Source organism: Rhagoletis zephyria, unplaced genomic scaffold (genome assembly GCF_001687245.7).
Source record: "Rhagoletis zephyria isolate East Lansing unplaced genomic scaffold, Rhagoletis_zephyria_1.1 Rzeph_scaffold_02474, whole genome shotgun sequence".
Lineage (NCBI taxonomy): Eukaryota > Metazoa > Arthropoda > Insecta > Diptera > Tephritidae > Rhagoletis > Rhagoletis zephyria.
The window spans coordinates 27,855-48,926 of NW_016159558.1; the positions used below are offsets into that span (position 1 = coordinate 27,855).

The window sequence follows — 21,072 nt, forward strand, 5'->3', positions numbered from 1 at the left end:
AGTATGAAGACGAGCGACCAACAAAAATTATCCAGAACGAAAAGTGACACTGAAGATGGCACAACGCCGAAACCGGTTTCTATCCAAACCAAATTTGACAAGGGATGATCGGAAATTCGTTCCAAAATACATCATACACCCACCCTGACGGAAACAGCAACAACCAAAAAGGAAACATTTCTTAAAGCTTATATGTCGAAAATCATTGAACCGATGAAAAATTGGGAGACAGTTAGAAAGGTGATTGAAGGACCTTTCATTTGATATATATATCTATGTATTTAATGTAAACGTATTTCGAGAAAAAGTAAAAAAACGAAATTATGGCATTATTTTTTATAAAACGTATATTTTTCGTAAAAAAATACGTGATTAACTATATTATCAAATACGTTTATCGGAAAGAGCACAAAAATACATTTAATTTGATATATGATTTTTAACAAAAATTTCTTCTGCATATCATATTTGGCTAAATATATATTAAAATATGGTTTATATGAAAAGAGAAAAAAGCTCCACAGGCGAAAAATCGCGCGATGTTTTATTCCAAATTTTCATTAGCTATACAGTTAACTATCGTGTTATATAAAAAATTTTAAAAAGCGATGCAAGCGAAAGTTTTTATTAGGTACATATGTATATATTAAAGTAGAGATGGGCAACTCAGCATATTCGCACTGTGCTCGCAGCGTGCACTCTCGGGCTACAGGGGCTTGATGAAGTGAGGTTGCCAAAGCCCGGGGGAAAGGGAGAAAATTTGAGCAAGTGTGTAACCGGAATACCAGGGCTAATATGCGTGAGTACTTACCAGGGATGTCAACTCTAACAAAGCCGATTCCCCCCAACTCTTTTGAAAATTACCAAATTTTCAATTGTATTCTCAGGAACGAATTTCTTCCACAATTTGAGGTAACTTAATTTTCGTTTTTAATTAAAACATGCAATAAATATACCTACGTTGTAATATTTTAATTAATATAGAAGAAAAGTAGCACGCTGCATATTCTATTCATATTCTATATTGATGCTTGAAGTGTGCACATCGGCGGATAAATGCATCCAAGCCATGTTATTTAATTGAATTTTTGATAAATGAGGCTAAATTACTATAAGTATATGTATGTACGTACATACAAGTAAAATATAAATAAATTTAAGTAACACATACATAAAATATTGACGCGTTCGAAACGCGGCTTGCAGCGTTTTGAAGGCGTCAAAGAAGAAGAAGAAAGGTGTCACAGCAATAAAGGCAAAGAAAAAAAACGTGTAATGTACAAAAACTAATAAAAACGTTCGTAATAATAGTATTTTGTACGATTTGGGCACGCCGAGTGCGAAAATACACGAAATAAAGGGAAAATTGAGTGAATTGTACATCGGAAATCGACGCGAAAAAATCGCTCAAGTGTGCGCACGTTTGCGGATTCAAAGTTAACAGCCGAATTCGCAACGTATTCGCAACGACAGAATCGCGCCAATGTGCGCTTCGCTTTTAGCAAATGTACATTTACGCGAGTTCGAAATCGTATGCTTTTGACAAACAGCCGTGTTCCAGTCGCTTATTCAGATCCGTATCTATTACGATCCTTTCTTACGCAGGAGATAATGTGCAAAAAGCCCTACTGAAAAGGAAAAAATAAATTTTAAACCAAAAATTCAATAGAAAAACTTGAGTCGTTTTAACCATAACCGCACATTTGTTTGTGTATATGTATATACATTTGTCGGTGCTGTCATTTAAAATTTCCTCTTTTAATTAGGAAACAAAATAGATTTGATCACAAGATCCAGATTTCTGTTAGCATCACATCGATGTTGAATTTGCGTAACTTTTCTTTATCCAAATAATGTAAAATAATAAATGAAATCTCGATCGGCGATCACTGAAACGCAGCTAGCCACTATATACTATAGCAATGTTGCCACTTTTTCTCATTAAACTATGTTCGAATCGTGGAAATTTTGGAAGATCACAGGGTTGCTTTTAGCATTTAGATTCTTAATGCGAAAATGGTGTTGCATTTAGGTGACGAATTTTGTATGAATAAATGCAAATTTAGAGCTAAATGTGCCTTTACGCGTAAAACTGACTACACACGACGAACATCTGCGCGCACATATGCGCCAACATGCTCGCTGTCGTTAGCTACAGACGACGAGCGGCTCATAAGTAATTTTGTACTCAAAGCGTAAACATGGAAAGGAAAGACGCGGATGATGCAATTGCAATGCTTTTAACTTAACTTTTTTATGTATGTGTTACTTAAATTTATTTATATTTTACTTGTATGTACGTACATACATATACTTATAGTAATTTAGCCTCATTTATCAAAAATTCAATTAAATAACATGGCTTGGATGCATTTATCCGCCGATGTGCACACTTCAAGCATCAACACAAAATGAGGTTGTTTTTTTTGTTTCCAATGCGATGCTCGCAAACCACGCTACAAACGACGAGCACGCTCGCTGAAAATCAAAATTTTTTGATTTTTGGCGAGCATGCTCGCAAACCGCCCTACAAACGACGAACATGACCCGCAAGCCGCGCATGTGCGCGGATATGTTCGTCATGTGTAGCCACTTAAGCAAAAACAGCCCATAACACCATGATACAAAAATAGAAGGTAGTTTCATTTATTCACATTCGTTGTTGTTGCCGACCACTTGACTTTTAACAAGTTTGTGACATTTAACTAAAATCATGGTACCAGATTCACCAACAGCAACATTTTTGTTTCTTGAAAAAGCATAAAAAAACGTTTGAAGTACGTTGAAAGGTTCGAAAATAAACACCCCTATTCTGCAACTCTTTCGTATTCGGATTTTGCTACGAATCGTAGAAAGAGTATGCTGCAATCCGAATCGTATTTTCGAACTTTCGAAATTCGTTACAATGGCATGCCTAAAAACGAACAAGTACGTTTTTTGCGTAATTTTGTACGAAAACAATTCTGTGTCGGAGGTGTGTTTGCAGGAAATAATAGCGGTGTTCATTTAAACAGATAAATTTGCGTTTCCCATATACGTACAATTTTATCCACTGCTTTGTATAAAGGAGCAAAAAAGAATCTTTGTTGCCCCTTATCGAGAAACTTGGGTCCGGTTTAGTTATTTGTACAATGATATTCGGTTGTTGTGTCCAAACGTATGACCCGAATCCAAAAACTTTAACCTCACGTTTAATCAAAGGATTAAAATTTTATTTAAAATAAATGTTTCCAATTTCCGAGTACTAGCTTATTAATAAATTCGGTTTCAACTATGCACTTTTTTGCAAATTTCGTGGATGGCGTAGTCGGAGTGATATAATTGAAAATGCAATAGAGCCCACCGTTTCCTTCAAAATATGTAAAATCAAACAATTTTACTATAAATAAGCACTTCATGAGTGTTTTTTTAATTCCTTTCCACTTTGTTTTCCTTCATTTAGCTATCTTCGAAAAACAACTGATAGCTGGCAATGCTGCACACGTTCCCGCAATGGTTGCAGCATATGGATTTTTCGTTTTTCGTATCGTAGCTAAGAATTACGAATTACAAAATTTCGGGTTCTAGAATAAGGGGGAAAGTCTTTTGCTAATGCAGTTTGATGACAAATTTTTGATGCAAAATATTTTTAAACCTCTAAACGAGGTACCGTTATCCGTGGAAGAGAAAGGAGGTTGAGGGCCTGTGCCAAATGATTGAAGAGAAAATTTTGACGGATCAAAGTAAAAATCTGACATTTCTCGTGGTGAATACGAACGTCAGAATTTTACCTAGCTCATGGGGCTAGGTAAAATTTTGACAGCTTATAACCATATATACACATAATATTGCTTGGCGGTAATAAGGAGTGAACATGAAAATGAAAGCTGAAACAGCATAAAAAAGCGTACGTTACTTGCAAATTATAAAATAAATATAAATTTTAAGAATTTCAGCAACTCACAAAAATAAAGCTTTCGCTCGAGCGTTTGTTTGGTTTTTTCAACTGTCAAAATTTAACTCCGCATTCTGCCGTCTCACCACGGAAAAAAAAGTTACCGATTGGCACAGGCCCTGAGATAAAATGATGCCATGCAACTTGTAACTTTTTGGATTCTCGGAATTTTCTGATAAAGATGTGGTGCTGCTTAAAGATATGTATATAAGATGAAAAGTACTGCAGTTTCATTTTCTAAAATTTTTTATTGTTGTTGTTGTTGTAGCAGCATACAAATTCCCCAAAGACATTTTGGGGAGTGTTGCTGGAGTGACAGTCCTTGACCAGATATAAATCTGGGTCGTTCCGGTTACGTAGACCCGACTGTCGTGGGACGGTTCGGTTATTTGTGAAATGATTTTGAGTTATCGTTTCCAAACGCGTGACCCGAATCAAAAAATGTTGACATATGCCGCTAGTCAGAGGATTAAGCTTTAATTTAAAACAAAGATTTCGGTTTGCATTTTTTTGTAAATTTGGAGATGGATTTTACGCAAAAATACTGTGGATTGTGAAAATGATAATTTTACTCTATTTCGAAATGGGCCCCCCGAGTGCCTGTAGAAAAGGCAGGGAGGCGAAGGATGACTTATTGCAAGTTTATACTGCGCTCTTTCTAATGACTGGAGTTTTAGGTGCCACACTTCCCCCTCCGCTTCCTCCGAAATATCATTGCACAAATAACCGATCATTTCCCACGCACAACAATTAAATCCTCTGATATATTGTTTGATTCCTGTAAATGTGGCAAGGTGGCTCATAATTTCGTACAATTTATGAAACTTCAAAAACTTATTTTTTGTCAAATATTTTGGAATGAAACTACCTTCTTTTTGTATCATGCATAACACCACCTTGCATAAACTGGCCTTGATACGTACACGAAAATCTACCCATTTTGCATGAAAAATCGGAAATGGCAGCCCTGCTCTTAATAAGCTATTGTTGGCCTCCGGCGTGTTTTAACACAATTGTTTGTAACCGAGTATTTTCGAAAATTAAAGTATACAATTAATAAGTTAAACTTACATTCCTTTTAAGAATTTGCGACTCAACAAGTGGGTTACGCAGAAAAGGTGATTTTGGATACATTTTCTAATTTTCTATTGATTTCGTTTTACCGCAGAAAGCGTGACGAAGAAAATGTTAAAGAAAACTAGAAAAGTGTGGTGAAAGAATTACCATTTTAGGGCTGCCTACTTTATCAAATTTTCCCTTTGTTTTCTTGTTTTGTATGAAACAGCATTTAGGATTACAGCATTTAAATGCTCTTGAGATAAGTCTTAATTTTAGCTTTCAGACTTTGGTCTGTATTTTCGTATCGAGAAGCTGTTATATTTATGAGGAATTTTAAAAACAATAGCACTGATTAGCAGTTACATTAAAATGCCCATCTTTTGCGTCAAGGGTTGATATGTATGTGATGTATGATGTAGTTTACTCATTTACGCATTCGTACATCGTGGACGACTCTCACGACACGACGTGGCAACTTTTCGTTGTTTCTGCTNTTATGCAGACAAACTTTTGTTTGCCAAATTAAATGGCGGCTGCTTAGTTTGCTCGGAGGTGGTTATGTCGAGTTTGGCACAGGGTTGCACGTTCATTATGGTTTTCATGGCTATTGCCAACACGAAATGAGAATTTCAGATGTACATAACGCGCAAAATTTAAAATTTTTGTATATGACAACACCGAATTTGCTGCAGTTTGACCAAACAAAATTAGTTTGCTGTGAGAGTCGCCAAACTCGCTCTCTCCGAGTTTGCTGCAACAACAATTGCACGCAGTTTGCCAAACAAAATATCTGCATAACACCGACCTTAGCTTAAAATAAAGTTAGATAAATTTTTTCGCTATAGCTGTCTCTAGATGCTCGTATGCGAGGTGACAAACTATTCGTGGTGAGCTAACAATTTTGTACGTAAAATAGCGTACTTTAATTTGGTGTGTTCGTGTGTTTATTGCTCTGTGATTTTCGCTGACATTTCCAAGCAGAATTGAAAAAAATTCTGCAATTGCGTGTATAAAATTGACTCATTGAATTGGTGCGTATTTGAATAATTAAAAAATATGGATATTGGTTCTGTGTAAATAGCAAAATGTAGCGAGTTTGATATAGGATTCCGCTGTTGCTGCTTATAAAGTTGCCTCCATGTTTTTCGCAGTAGGGTGACAACATGCTATCCTTTTCAGATATATATGTAATTGCTGAAAAACTATGTTGAATGTGTAATTCTAAAGTCAAAAGTTTTACTTTATACAATGTGTTTATATATAAGAAGTAAGAACAATTTTATGTGTGGGCAATATAAGTATAAAATCCGTTAATTAGTTTTATTTTAAAGCATCTCTTTAGTGCACTTATTTCGGCAGTTTTCTTTTATGTATTACTACCGTATCGTAGAAAGAATAGTTTTGTGCAGTGATAATGAATGGCCTTTTTATTAAACATCAAAAAACTCAATTTCTAAATGATGCGGGTATTCCCTTAAGATTAAGGACATCAAGTTTAAACTAGGGGTCGTATCAAGATTTACAATTTTTCGTTTGTAAAAGTCAAAAGCATCAAGCTTAAAGTTAGGTCGTCCAATTTAGAATGTTATTTTTCATTCGTAAAAATCAACGCGTGTGTATTTCTAGTGCTCCATTTAATTTTATTCCAAACTTTAGAAACCCCTTGGAGGGACGGGGGAAATTAGCCTCGTCCAATTTCATATCGGGCACATCGGTAATATATTGTTCACCTCGTTTATCTGCATCTGTATGGTGAATTTTACCGTAGTTTGCGGGGAATTACGTCTCGCCCAGAATTCATTTTTGGTGTATTGGCGGCTTTCTATCGGTGTTTCCTATTGCCGACGTTACTATCTGGCTCTATTGCTGTTTATCGTGCTTATTTTTGCGCTTTTCTACACTTGTTCCTACGTACGTTCAATCGTCGTCAATTATTGGAGTTTCTCCAGCTTCTTTCTCTTTTCGTTTTCGTCGTGTATTTGACGTAGGGTGGTGCTTTGGCCGTCCTGCAAAAAAGAAGAAAATCGGGTAATATAGAAAAATAATTGTATCAATAAAAGAATTTTAATAATTAAGAAAAAATGGCTATTAAAATGAGAGTGATGTTCAAAGTTTTGAATTATGTTTCCTGCAGTTTATAAATTAATGCGAATCGTACTTGGTTACAGCAACATAAAAAGTTAAAGCCATGACATGGCAGTTCCCTGAGTTTTTGCTTCGTGTTTCCAATAATGCATGTACAATATATGGAGATAATAAAGCTGCTGTTTTTTCAGCGGAGAAATCAAATAGCTTTTTCAATAGATAGTTAATAAAAAAAAGTTTAATGGCATTTGAGTGTCTGAAATGCATGCTGACTCACTCGAAAATTTCTGGCCCTCCACCTCTTATCACCTTTCTCGCATTTTAGATCTTTCCAACTGAGATTATGAATCGAATTCATAATTAAATATATCTACATACATACTAGCGAATTCACGAGTGCAAAGTATCAGATCCTTTAGGTTGATATGTAGGTATGTATATACATATATCTAAAAGCGTTTTATAGTTTTCAACTTGCTAGGGGTTGTATTGGAGCCAAACCTATATAATTATAGTGGAAAGAAGTAATAACTATCGTTGAGACTTATCAATCACCTTCTGTATATTACAACTTTGTTTCTCACCTCATTAAACTAAAAAAAATTCTTGACTGATATTTTAATGTATGTGGCTTGTACCTATAACGTTTATTTACAGCCATCCTGTTTGTAATTTGTATTCCGGCTGCAGCTTTAACTTGCTGAAACTCGGATCGATTATTGAATAGCGGATAATCCAATAAAGCTAATATTTTAATATCGAAGCTCGCAATTTAACGCTTGGAGTACAATAATATCCAGATCAAGATCAAACTTTTATAACTTGAATAAAAATGGGGAACGTTTTTGCAAATTTATTTAAAGGACTTTTTGGAAAAAAGGAAATGAGAATATTGATGGTCGGATTAGATGCCGCTGGTAAAACCACAATTTTGTACAAACTCAAATTAGGCGAAATTGTTACAACGATACCTACCATTGGTGAGTTCAAGGAAAAAATGAAGAATAAAAACAAAAATAAAATATTTTCCTTGCTCTCCGCTAGGTTTCAACGTCGAGACTGTAGAATACAAGAATATTAGCTTTACAGTATGGGATGTGGGCGGTCAAGATAAAATTCGTCCATTGTGGAGGCATTACTTCCAAAATACACAAGTAAGTCGGGTTTGTGTGTGCTGCAAATATCCTAGTTATATTAAGTTTAGTCTAAAGTAGTTCTTTTATTATGCAAGTTCTTAAATAATTGTTTCGCGTTGTTCTATTGAAATAGGGTCTTATATTCGTCGTTGATAGCAATGACAGAGAGCGTATCGGTGAGGCGAGAGAGGAATTGATGCGTATGTTAGCTGAAGACGAGCTCAGAGATGCTGTTTTACTAATATTCGCAAACAAACAGGTGCGTATCTTTAAAATTATTTTATGGCGATATGTACGTATGGCTCATTCCACCGGGTGACGGGTACGACATTTCAACTCTTATTTTAAGGCTTAATTCTTAAACTGCAATATAAAATTATATAAAACGAGTATTTTCTAAAAGGTTTTCGAGGTATACATAATGCCTAGAAAAAAATCAAAACCAATTTAATCCAAAAGAGTTATATGGATTTTAGTCACTGTGATTGTTTTTGGTTTTGGTCACTTCAATGCAAAATCTTGGAAATTGAATTTTTATTTCACAAATTTGATTTTAAGTATATAAAAATTTACAGTACATCAACAGGCCATTCACTATTCCTTAAAAGCACCAAGTAAATGCAGGCAACATGTAAACACAAAACAGCTGATAGCCACTTTAACACTTTATCCATTTATGCCCGGAGAAAAAGACCGGGCTATTCCGGACACGAAGAAGAAGACATTTACGTTCCAATTGTGGAATGCATTCGCTCTCTAATGCCCATTTTCTGGAGTACGGAAACGATTTCTGGGCTATTCCGGGCATCCTCGGGATCCCGCGTTGCGTTAGAGACCAAACTTTTTGTGACGTGTGTGACAAGTTGAGCGTGAATACAAAAATATGTGTATTAGACAACTAAACTAATTTATTTCTCAAAAAATCGGATTTTACGGACACAAAATTTTCTACCATCTAAAGACCGGATATTCTTTGATCGGATTTTTCATCTCCACTGTCTGCCTGAGTCTTTGTAAAGTACCTTATTTTTAAATAGTACTACTTTTTTAATGAGGATGTTACCTGTCAAACCGTATGAGATACTGTTTTTGCCCTGACAAGTGAGGTAATGGTTCCTTTTTATCCGTGACAGCATAACTTAAGTTTTCCCATCGCTCGAGCAACATATCTTTATGATTAGCTTTATCATCGCTGACCACAAACAGATATATGGTACATTTCAGATTAGCAGATAAGTAACGGTAGCAGTCCCTGGCCGAACTTATTGAAATTTGTCAAACTTTAAATTGCGACGGGTGTGACATTTGCCGGGCGTGACCAACATATTCTGTTATTTTTTCGAAAATATCAAAATATAAATACCAAAAAGCTATTCGCACAAATTCCTCTGTGTCATAGCGTTACTTTCGTCATCTTTTTTGCACTGGCGAAGATGTGTTTTCCTTTAAATATAACTATTTTTTGTATTTTGTGACGGGCGTGACATTAAAATATGCTTTGCTTCAAAATATAATAAAATATTTAGTACTTGCCCGAAAAATTTGAAAATTACACTGTTACAATGCTGACGAATTCTCTCTATTGACCGTTTAAAGTTTAAACTTTAAACGAAGCAAAAAAGACAATAGACTCGAAAATCAGTCTTGTCAATCTTGAAGAAAATTAACCTCTCATTTGAGTTTGTGAATGGTGCAACCTAAAGTAAAAAAAAAAAACAAGTAAGAAAGTCTAAGTTCGGGCGGAGCCGAACACTAAATACCCGGCGCAAGTATGAAATATATGTTTTCCACCTTTCCGAAAGTTATCGCTACATGATAAGCCGGGGTGTATAAATTTTAAGTAAATTAGCGTCCTTAAATTTCGTAATATTGAAATTTCAAGCATTTCTGAAATTTACTGTTATATGAAAAGCGGCCATAATTTTAGTCCGATTTCAACAATTTTCAACGGTTTGCAAATTGCTAGAACGGTTAGCGAGATACATATATGTGATCATAAGTGGGCGGTGCCACGCCCATTTAAAAAAAATTTATCATGTTGTTGTAGCAGCATACAAATTCCCCAAAGACTTTTTGGGGAGTGTTGCTGGAGTGACAGTCCTTGGCCAGATATAAATCTGGGTCGTTCCGGTTACGTAGACCCGACTGTCGTGGGAACGAAAAAAAAAAATGAGCGTACCAAGGCACATTAAACAGGTAGTATCAGTAGAGCAAAAACAACATTTGCGTGTATTTTGTTGTTGCTTCTGGTATCGAAAGTGTCAAAAACTGTTCTGAATTTTTTCTTCTAAATCAAAGCGTGCCATGTGAAATACAAAAAATTATAAAAAATAAAAAATTGAAATTGGAAAAAATAAAAATGTATGCAACTTTCTTTCCTAGTAAATTTGTTTGCTTCTCGAAGCATTGATCCATCCTTTGCAAGGCCCAGTAATCAGCGGTCGTGCTGCCGAGTTGGGCGAACGTTCCAAAAGCTGCTATTCATTGCATGCATTCACATGCAAATGGATTTTAACAATTCAGAATTTTTTTGAGAAAAAATTAAAAATATTTGACATTTTCGAGACCAAATAATTTGAAAATAAATCAAATCAGCTGCTCTACTGATACTACCTGTTCAATGTACCTTGGAGCGTACATAAAATTATGATATGATGAATAAAAAATTTATCATAAACGTATTTCCTAGTAAAGAATTGTTGCAACCATCAATTTTGAATAANATACTATTCTCGCTGCCAACTAATCAACCTTACAACACTGGATAACAGAAGATCCATTTTAGCGTGCACGTTTGTCGTTAACATCATAACTGGCTCAATTGACTGCCCTTCTCTTCTAGAAAAGATTGCATTTAATATTCCCTCTAGAATCCTCCGCCATTGGGATTTCTTTAAAATAGGTTTCTCTAGAAGCAGTTATGGTGCCAACGCTCCGATCTCTAGAACGTGTGCTGAACTTAACCTAGTCTTCAATGCTTTGGACATTGATTTCTCACAATCAGGCCCTGCCTTGGTTACTCATCTGCGAACATTTTTCTCTGCGCTATACCACTAGCGATGTATTTAATCTTAGCTCTTGTGAACTTAATGTATTTAAAATTTATCTTAATTTTTAAGTTTTAGTAGCACTTAATTAGTGTTAGCTGAGTAGTCTGTAAGAATATTCTGTATTCCAAGACTGAAATAAATAAATAAATAAATAAATATGCGAGCTATATACACATGTAACCATAAGTGGGCATGTCTACGCCCATTTTCCAAAAATTTTTAATACTCATATTTTTCGTCTAAAAATCATTGTAAATATCAATTTTGATTGAATTATCTTTAGTAGTTACTAAAATATCGCAGTTTCCGTATTTCTGAAAATTACCGTTATATGGGAGGTAGGCGTGGTTGTTGTCTGATTTCGCACATTTTCAATATCATCCGTCCTACGCCCGAAAGAAGTGCACGTACCAAGTTTCGTTAATAGGGAATTTACGTGAGGCGATTTTTAGTCGAAAGCAACAATCGCCTGGTGTAAACAGCCTTTCAACTAATCGCTTACAATGAAGTTGGTCGGCTCCCTACTTTCGTTCAACTTTTGGTTCAACTAATCGCCTGTGAAAGTTGAATCATGTAGATTCCCTATAAGATATCACAATTTTTACTCGAGTTATCGTGTGCACAGACGGACGGACGGACGTACAGACAGTCACCGCTTAATCGATTTCTCTTTTCATTCTGATCATTTATGTATACATTTGTCTAATCTATCTCGATTCGTTTTGCCTGTTACAAACAACCGTTATGTGAACAAAGTTATAATACCCTTGTGCACAAGTGCGCTCGGGTATAAAAATATAATTCAGGAGTCCCAGAATTTAGTGGAAACCATCTCGCCTATTTCCATCTGATTACATAAAATTATGATAACGAGAACCAATTTTCAATATAAAACCGTCGTCGACAGGCCTAGAACTCCAAAAAACTCTTTGGAAACTTTTATGTTGTTACGACAACAACAACCATTACATAAATATACAGTGCATTCGCGATAACTCGAACTAATGTAAAGCAGATGTGTTCGGGTTAACTAATTGTTCGAGTTTTCGAATGATACGTATTTTTATTCCAGTGTGCACTATAACTTTGTTCACATAACGGTTGTTTGTAACTGCCTAAAGGAATTGAGATAGATATCTGTGTTCGTATGGTATAGTAGCTTATGTCGGGAAGCTGGTTTTAGTATAATGCGGTATTCCCTTCATTCTTTAAACGACAAAGAATTTTTTGATGGGACTTAATAAGAATATTATTGACTTGCTAGTATTGGAACTTTTCTGTACGTTTATTTGCCAAAAGTTCTTCAATGGCTCGGCGCCGGTGGACCATTCGCAATCGTGTGCCGCGAATGCCGCATTATACTAAAGCCATTCTTTCGACATAAGCTACTGTTCCATACGAACACAGATATACACTAACCACAACGTTTCCGTACCGTGTTTCTTTTTTAAATATTTGCAATGTTTTTCGTAATAAATTTTTTTCGTTAATTTTTAATAGAAATATAGTTCATTCTGCATTTAATGACTTATACATTATCTGAATACAAAATTCAATCAAAATCGTTAGAGTCGTTTTCTAGAAACCTTTGGATATATATGCATACATATTTACAAGAATTGACTGTTTAAAGTAATAAGATACATACATATATGTAGATTGCGAAAAAAATCGTACGGTTTTACTATCTTAAATTTTTACTAGAACTTACCCTTAAGTAGAGAATTTTTTGCTAAATGTACTGACAACTATTTTCTCCCTGCAACTCCAAATTTTTATATTGAACCCCTCCTCTCCCACCGCCCCAGCCCCCCTCTTAACGTTGTCGGGCGTCTTGACTTTCCCATCACCCCCCCATTGCTCATTGAACAATTTTACAGAACACCCTGTACATGTAGAGAACAGGTACAGTACTGCAGCAGTATTTTCAGTTCAGTCAGTGCACAGCAAACGCACCGTTTCAGCAGTTTTTTTTATGTTTGTTTCCAAACTACGAACTGTCATGCATAACACCCAAGTAAGAATCTCAGCGCCGTTGAGTGATGTTACGTAGATTTATGACTAGTTCATTTCTCTAATCCATTAAAGTTTGCAAAAATACGATATTTTTCGTTGTAGCTCTGCCGGTACCAGATCATATTATATTTGTATTAAACTATTTGAATTATTTATTTATTTATTTCAGTCAAAGAAAACAAAATTCTTACTGACTATGATATCTAAAAAAGTAACAAGGTATAACTTAAAGCTAATACATAGGTGACATTATAAAATCAGAGTAGTTTTAAGATTAACTTTTTTAATACCACTCCGGGAAGCGATATATCAATATCCTCGATATCATTGATTTTATTAATCTCTCTAAGGGCACGACAAATTGGTGTATTCATAGCATACATTGATTTGGAATAATGCAAATAAAAAATGTCCATGTGCCGCAAATTTGTTCGCGGAACATTGAGAGGAATTCACCGTAGGATATCAGGGCAATCAACAATCCCAGTAAGCACGTTGAAGATAAACTAGCAAGATAATAACTTTCTCCTATCCTCAAGTGAGTTTAAATTTATAAGCAAACAGCGCGAATTGTATGAAGGTAACGGTTCAGTAAAATTTAGAGATCTTAATGCAAACCTAATAAAAGTCTTTTGCACACGCTCAATTCTGTTTATGAGCCCAATATGAAAAGGTCGCCAAATATTGGCAGCATACTCAAGGCGAGACCTTACAAAAGCTATGTATATGTAAATGGATCTGAAAAGTCAGAGCCGAACAAAGGCTAACAACGAATAGGAGTTAGATATAATGAAATCAATTGGCTATTAAAAGTCAATTTCGAGTCGAAGTAAATTCCTAAATCTTTGGTCTGGACTTACTGATTTAAGAAGGAAACCAGATATAGTATATGAGCTTTCTGGAATTCAGCTTACTGGAATAAACCAAGTGATAACACTTATTAATATTCACACTAAGACAGTTTCTCGCACACCAAGACGTTACCCTGTTAAGGTCAGATTGAAGGGAAAAGGTATCTTCTGCATTTTTTATAACAGAATAAACTTTGAGATCATCTGCATACATTAGACATTTCGAGAATAAGAAACAGGAACTTATATCATTAATGAAAATGATAAACAATAGGGGGCCAAGAATACTACCTTGGGGGACTCCAGAGCTTGCATGGAAGTAACGGGAAAACGTATTTTCCAGTGCTACAGCGCAGTGCCTATTGTATAAATAAGAGCTAATCCAATCAAGAAACTTTGAATGGAAACCCAGAGAAGCTAGTTTAGGGATCAACATTTTATGTGAGACCTTGTCAAATGCCTTGGAAAAGTCGGTATATACAGTATCGACTTGGTACCCAGACTCGAAACTCGCAAGGCAATCTTCGGTAAAGATAGTGAGATTTTAGACGGTAGATTTTTTATAAGGTTTTTCTCTGCTTTACAATTATCTAATTTAATATAATTTAAAAAATGAACACACGATTTTAAGCAGATTTTTACAACTTCGGCTTGTGTTAAACACATCTAAAAACCAAATAAACAATTATCAAGACGGCACTTTGACAGATCGGTGCGAGCGAGGGATTATAAAATAACGGAATCTAGTCAAGAATTATATTCTCTTCACCCTATATTCAGTTAAAAAGAAGTGCGTTTGGAAAATTCGACTTTTGGCCGCCTTAATCGGCCAAATGCCCCTCTTTGCGGTCGTTCGATTTTCGAAAATGAGCTGTCGAATGAAAGAGCTTGGGCTGTAGGACTTACCGTTGAAAAAACGCGTAAAAAACGTTAAAAACGTATGGTGTGTTGCTTTAAAATGTTACATCCTGTTGGATATTGTATTCTAGCAGCTAAAGGAACGTATACTAAAAATTTCAGACATATGCTCACGATTTTAGAAAAATAATTTTTTTCACAAAAAAATTCGAAGTTTGTCAGAATTGCCCATATATTTATTAATTTGTCTACAGAAAATTTTGTTCTTACAAAATCATGATTCAATTATTAAAGGTTTTGTAAGTAGCTTTTTTCTAAACTTTGGCACTCCCACCCACAGGGATGGTTTTTGGAAGCAGAAGAAAAAGGGGAAGAATTCCATCACACTTCCTAAAATGGGAGCTAAAATCCATACAAACGTGTGGATAATAGTGAATGGTGGTATTTTAAAACAAAACCGAATTTGATTTAATTATTTAGTTTAAACAATCTTATTTACATCGAATATAACCCCTGATTGTTATTAAAAATAAATATTTCTATGTTTATACTTGCGTACGTCAGATGGCGCATAACTCGAGAATGGATGGTCCACTTTCAGCTTTTTTTTTGTTGTATTTGTTTGCCAGTTGATGGATATGAAGAAGCTATTTGTTTGCGGAAAATATGCAATATTTATTAAACAAAAAAACGGCAAATACAAAAATTTGGAGTTTCTTTCGCGGTTATGGCTCGATTGTTTCGAATTCTTTGATGTCACACTTTTTATGTTCTGGTTAAAATATTCAACACTAGCTTGCACAGCCGCAATTGGCGATTGGTGCCGGACGAACTCAGGAAGAATAAAAAGAACACGCAGCTACTGAACGACTGAGATAGGGAACGTGATCTACATCGTCAAATGAGAAGTGGCGTAATGAGGCTTTCGCCCGAGGCGACTTTCCAGGCAACTTTTGCGTTCAACTCCCGCCGGGTTGCACGAAAAAAAAAATTGAATGACTAAAAATATCAAAATATTCGCCATAAAAAGGCGTTTGTATTGTTCAACTTTGCATTCTACTTTCAGCTAATCGCTTTCAACAAAGTTGGTCGCCAGCCAACAGTCGCCTCGAGCGTACACCTATTAAGTGTGCAATTACATCGCACCATTGACTAAACCGAGCTGTCGTGTGACGATTGGGCCTATGGATGCGGTTTGGCATTGTTATATTGCGTCAAAATCTCATTCGGAGACACCAGGATTGTGTCGTGGAGTACAATACCTAAATACCTTCGTTGGCTCATTTACCAAAGCCATTGAACGCTTTACTTTACAGCGACTTGGCAGAATCAAGAGGTCTCCACGAATATCGACAAATACATTTCGGCATTTAAGGGAATTTCGTCTCTTAATATTGAATTTCTGTAGTCCAACAATTCTCACCCATTTTGTCTTGTTGGCGCCAGCGAATGCAGAACAAACATTTCTTCAAATTTAAAAAGTAAAAAAACCACTATTAACAATTTACAAATATTCTTAAAACTTGTNGCGCTATCTGACGTACGCAAGTTTGGTATATACATAGAAATATTTATTTTCAATAACAATCGGGGGTTATATTCGATGCAAATAAGCTTGTTTAAATTAAATAATTAAATCAAATTCGTTTTTGTTTTAAAATACCACCATTCACTATTATCCACACCTTTTTATGGAATTTAGCTCCCATTTTAGGAAGTGTGATTGAATTCTTCCCCTTTTTCCCCTGCTTCCATAAACCATCCCTGTGGGTGGGAGTGCCAAATTTTAGAAAAAAGCTACTTACAAAACCTTTAATAATTGAATCATGGGTGGGAGTGTCATTGATAAAATTAGAGCGAGAGAAAGTTTTTCTTACAAAACCTTTCATTATTGAATCATGAAACAAAATGCCATATTGCGTTGAATACGTGTGTATATCGACACCTGAGTGTCCTATCTCAGAAAACTTTTCAAGAACGCCCTACTTCAGAATTTTATTAAAGAACGCCCTATTTCCCGACGTTTAATGAACGCGAAAATACGCATGAATATTCACACAAGAGTTTTTATAAGACTTGAATTCAAGCTTGGGGTCCTTAGTTACCCCTTTGTAGAAGAAATTAGCTACCTGATCAAAATCATGATCACAAATCCTCGAATTATATGATTGAAATGGTCTTCTAGAGAAGCACATAAATTTACACTTTTTTTCAAGTTGAGTGACATACATAGAATTCACTATGCACCTCTTAAACCCACCATTTAGGTCTGCCTGTAATTGTTCCCTATCCCCTGGAGTACTAATGAACTGAACAACTTAACTTCGTCTAATGAATAAAATAAACAGAAGGGAATCTATGCGGCTGAGGTACACCAAACGCCACATGAATTACCCTGGATGAAATTTTTTTTAAAGATAACTCCCTGTTTCCTGCCCATTAAATAAGAAAAAAGCCAGCGCAGCAAGATTGGAAGAAAATCAATTTTATCAAGTTTGTATATGGGTATTTTCAATCTGGCGTTATGTGACGCTTGTATGGCAAAATGTTTAAAACAAATGTTGAAAAAGTCGGTATTTTAAAACGGTTTATCTAGATCAGTGATTCGCAAAGTGGTCCAGGGGTCCACGGGGGACTCGACGGGGGTCTACGTTGGCGTGAAAAAAATATGGGGGGTCCATGAGTTGTAGGTGGGGGTCCGCGAAAATTTATCTGGTTTCGATAGTAAAGAACCAAAATGGTTGCTTGATAGCATCTTTATTTAACTTTTTTTTTGTGTGGTGTATAGTGCTCTTGACGCACTGCTGCACTTACAGTCCCTTTGTGTTTTCATACGTGGGGAAGCCTTAAAGGCCACCTGTAGACTAAAAAGAACCGGGTGTTGGTATAAAAATGAATGGGGCGCGGCGGAAATTGCTGGCAGATATTTAAGCACTTGTGTATTTTCAATGCTACAGGATAGTACGCCACCATTACCTTTGTTGAAGAGATTATATAATGTTGAGTTCCCTGAGCCTGAATGCTGGTTTAATTCCATCACTGAGACCGGACTCCCACATTGTCGAATCTTCACTTATGGCTCAAAAAATCTGGTCAGGATCTGGGGGGACGCAAATAAATTAGCAGCTGCTGTGTGTGTATTAACCGCTTTATTGCGAAGAAATAGTGTAGAGGGAGTACTGGAACATTTTTTTAAATTAATATAATGCCAAAATGCTTTCGGGTTGTTTTTATACCCGAGCGCACTTGTGCACAAGGGTATATTAATTTTGTTCACATAACGGTTGTTTGTAACAGCCAAAACGAATCGAGATAGATATAGACAAATGTATACATAAATGATCAGGATGAAAAAAGAAATCGATTAAGCCATGTCTGTCTGTCCGTCCGTCTGTCCGTCTGTCCGTCTGTCCGTCTGTCCGTGTACACGATAACTCGAGCAAAAATTGAGATATCTCAACGAAATTTGGTATGTAGGTTTCCCTTAATCCAAGGTAGGTTGGTATTGAAAATGGGCGAAATCGGACTTTAACCACGCCCACTTCCCATATAACGGTAATTTCCAGAAATACGAAAACTGCGATATTTTAGTAACTACTGAAGATAATTCACTCAAAATTGATATTTACAATAATTTTTAGACGAAAAATAAGAATATTATAAATTTTTGGAAAATGGGCGTAGCCACGCCCACTTATGGTTACATGTGTATATCTTGGTAACCGCTGCACCAATTTCTTCCAAACTTGGCACAGTTGTTGGCCTTCGTACAGCATAAAAAACCGCCGAAACTTTTTAAAATCGGACAATAACCACGCCCACATCCCATATAACGGTAATTTAGAGAAATACAAAATCTTCGATAAATCAGTAAATATTGAAGCTAATTTATTCAAAATTGATGCTTGCAACAATTCTTTACCAAGAAATACGTTTATGGTAAAATTTTGGAAAATGGGCGTGGCACCGCCCACTTATGATCACATATATGTATATCGGTAACCGTTCTACCAATTTGTACCAAACTCGGTATGGTTATTGTACTTGCCACGTGTAAGCAAAACGTTGAAAATTATTGAAATCGGACTAAAATAACGGCCGATTCTCATATAACGGTAAATTTAAGAAATGCTTGAAACTTCAATATTTCGAAATTGAAGGACGCTAATTTACTCAAAATTGTTACAACTCGGCTTACCATCTAGCGGAAGGTTTCGGAAGGGTGAAAAAACATATATTTAATACTTGCGCCGGGTATTTAATGTTCGGCTCCGCCCGAACTTAGCCTTTCTTACTTGTTTAAGTTAGATTCAAAACTTAGGACGTAGTTTCTGTGCAAGAACTTGTTCGAACAAACGAATTTCTTGGAAAATTGTTTATAAAGGCTGAAGTAAGCGTTATTATTGATTTTTTGAACTTGCGAAGATACCTGTTCCTCTTATTTCGGAGTTTCATCAGCTTTGCGTTGCGCCAGGGCACTTTATATTGTTTCTTTGTTAAGACTACAACAGTCCTTTTACAAATGCCCACTACAGTGGATCTAAAGATATCAAAGCACTCAAAGACATTACATTGGTAAAGCAAGCTATCCCAGTTGGTATTCAACAGAAGATTGTTCAGTTTCGAGAAATCGCATAATTTAACCCTCAAACGGGGAAACCCGTAAAAATGCTCAGATCAAGCTGATATTTTCTCTGCATGTAAATATTGGAAAAATATCCTTGAGATTGAGTTTTCAGATAAAAATTTTGTGTGGAAAAATTGTTATGTGATAAATAGTCAACACCGTCTCAAGACGGTCTTGCCGGCATGTTTTTAAGACAATTTTGTTAGGAAACATATTCAGGCAATTTTATTAAAATTAATCATTTTCATTTGAGTTCAAGACATGACTAGGGTAAGGAACGACTGGTCGCATCCTAACAATTATTAATTTTTGTGATGGTTATCCCAAAAACAATTTTTATCAGCTGTGCGACATAAGTCAAGGTCACACTTGGAACAAGTGACTTATGTGTCTGATTTCTTACAATATTTGCACCGTTTTTTTTTTCCTTTTCTATCCATCCAAATTGGGAAATGATCATGGCCATCGAATCGAACATCACCAACTTGATGAACAGCTCTTCTTCCAATCATTGAAGGGCCAGGCTGTTGAGATACCGAGTGATCGATTCCTTGTGGAGATAATTGTCTACCTACAGGCCGTTTTTCTTTGAAGGAAACAAGACAAGCAGCTATTTCTTCACGGAATTGTGGAAGGTTGTACTGTTGTTCTTCTTCGGCTTCTACTTTCTCCAATGAAGCCACCAGAAGTAGGTTGAACTGATGGTCCACTTGCTTGGCAATGGTGATCGGGGCCTTTTGGCTGATTTTAATGGTCCATTTGTTTTGGCCGCTGCGGATGTGAAAGGTTTTTTGCAAACCAACTGATTCATCAAAAATTAATGTTGAATTAGCTGCTGGTTGTTCAATTGAACTGATATTCAGTGATAAATTCATTACTTCCGTAATAAATGCATCCGTATTTTCAGCCTCATCAATTTCATTCATGCATTCTTCAATCACTTGTTCAGCTGAGTTATTATACTCAATATTATCAACGACATAGACTGGGTCACTGCTAAAAGTTTCGTCTTCGACTTCCATTGAATCGATGAATTCCATCAAGTCTTCATCCGTTAATTCTGCCAAATTTTCTTTTTATAATAACGCTCAGAACGATCCATATTTTACGCAAAAATATATATAATTTTGCAATAAGAGGCACGCGTTTATATGTCTGTGCAGAAAAGATAAAAACAGCAAGGAAACAGAGGAGGACTATTTTTTACCCTCAAACGTCTTGCGACGGTCTTGCCTATTTCGTTTCCAGATCTCACTTACAAATATTGTTTCACTTCAAACATTTTATATAACTCAAATGAAAAATTATGAAACCAATTGCTTTGTTATAACTGTGTCTTTTTATACCCGAGCGCACTTGTGCACAAGGGTATTATAACTTTGTTCACATAACGGTTGTTTGTAACAGGCAAAACGAATCGAGATAGATATAGACAAATGTATACATAAATGATCAG

General features: G+C 35.7%; 2 protein-coding genes across 2 annotated transcripts in view; one reads left to right on the plus strand and one right to left on the minus strand.

The window, feature by feature from the left end:
* LOC108366975 (putative methyltransferase NSUN6) overlaps window positions 1-5,271 on the minus strand; it is a 15,611-nt gene extending 10,340 nt beyond the window's left edge. The window contains exon 1 of the mRNA XM_017621481.1: window positions 5,006-5,271. Within this exon, the coding sequence (XP_017476970.1) occupies window positions 5,006-5,068 (63 nt within the window). The 5' untranslated portion in view covers window positions 5,069-5,271. The remainder of the gene's footprint in view (window positions 1-5,005) is intronic.
* Window positions 5,272-5,833: 562 nt separating this feature from the next.
* Window positions 5,834-21,072, plus strand: part of Arf1 (ADP-ribosylation factor 1) — a 27,997-nt gene continuing 12,758 nt past the window's right edge. Inside the window, exons 1-4 of the mRNA XM_017621483.1 lie at window positions 5,834-6,024; window positions 7,736-8,058; window positions 8,123-8,232; window positions 8,348-8,473. Of these exons, the coding sequence (XP_017476972.1) occupies window positions 7,911-8,058; window positions 8,123-8,232; window positions 8,348-8,473 (384 nt within the window). The 5' untranslated portion in view covers window positions 5,834-6,024; window positions 7,736-7,910. The remainder of the gene's footprint in view (window positions 6,025-7,735; window positions 8,059-8,122; window positions 8,233-8,347; window positions 8,474-21,072) is intronic.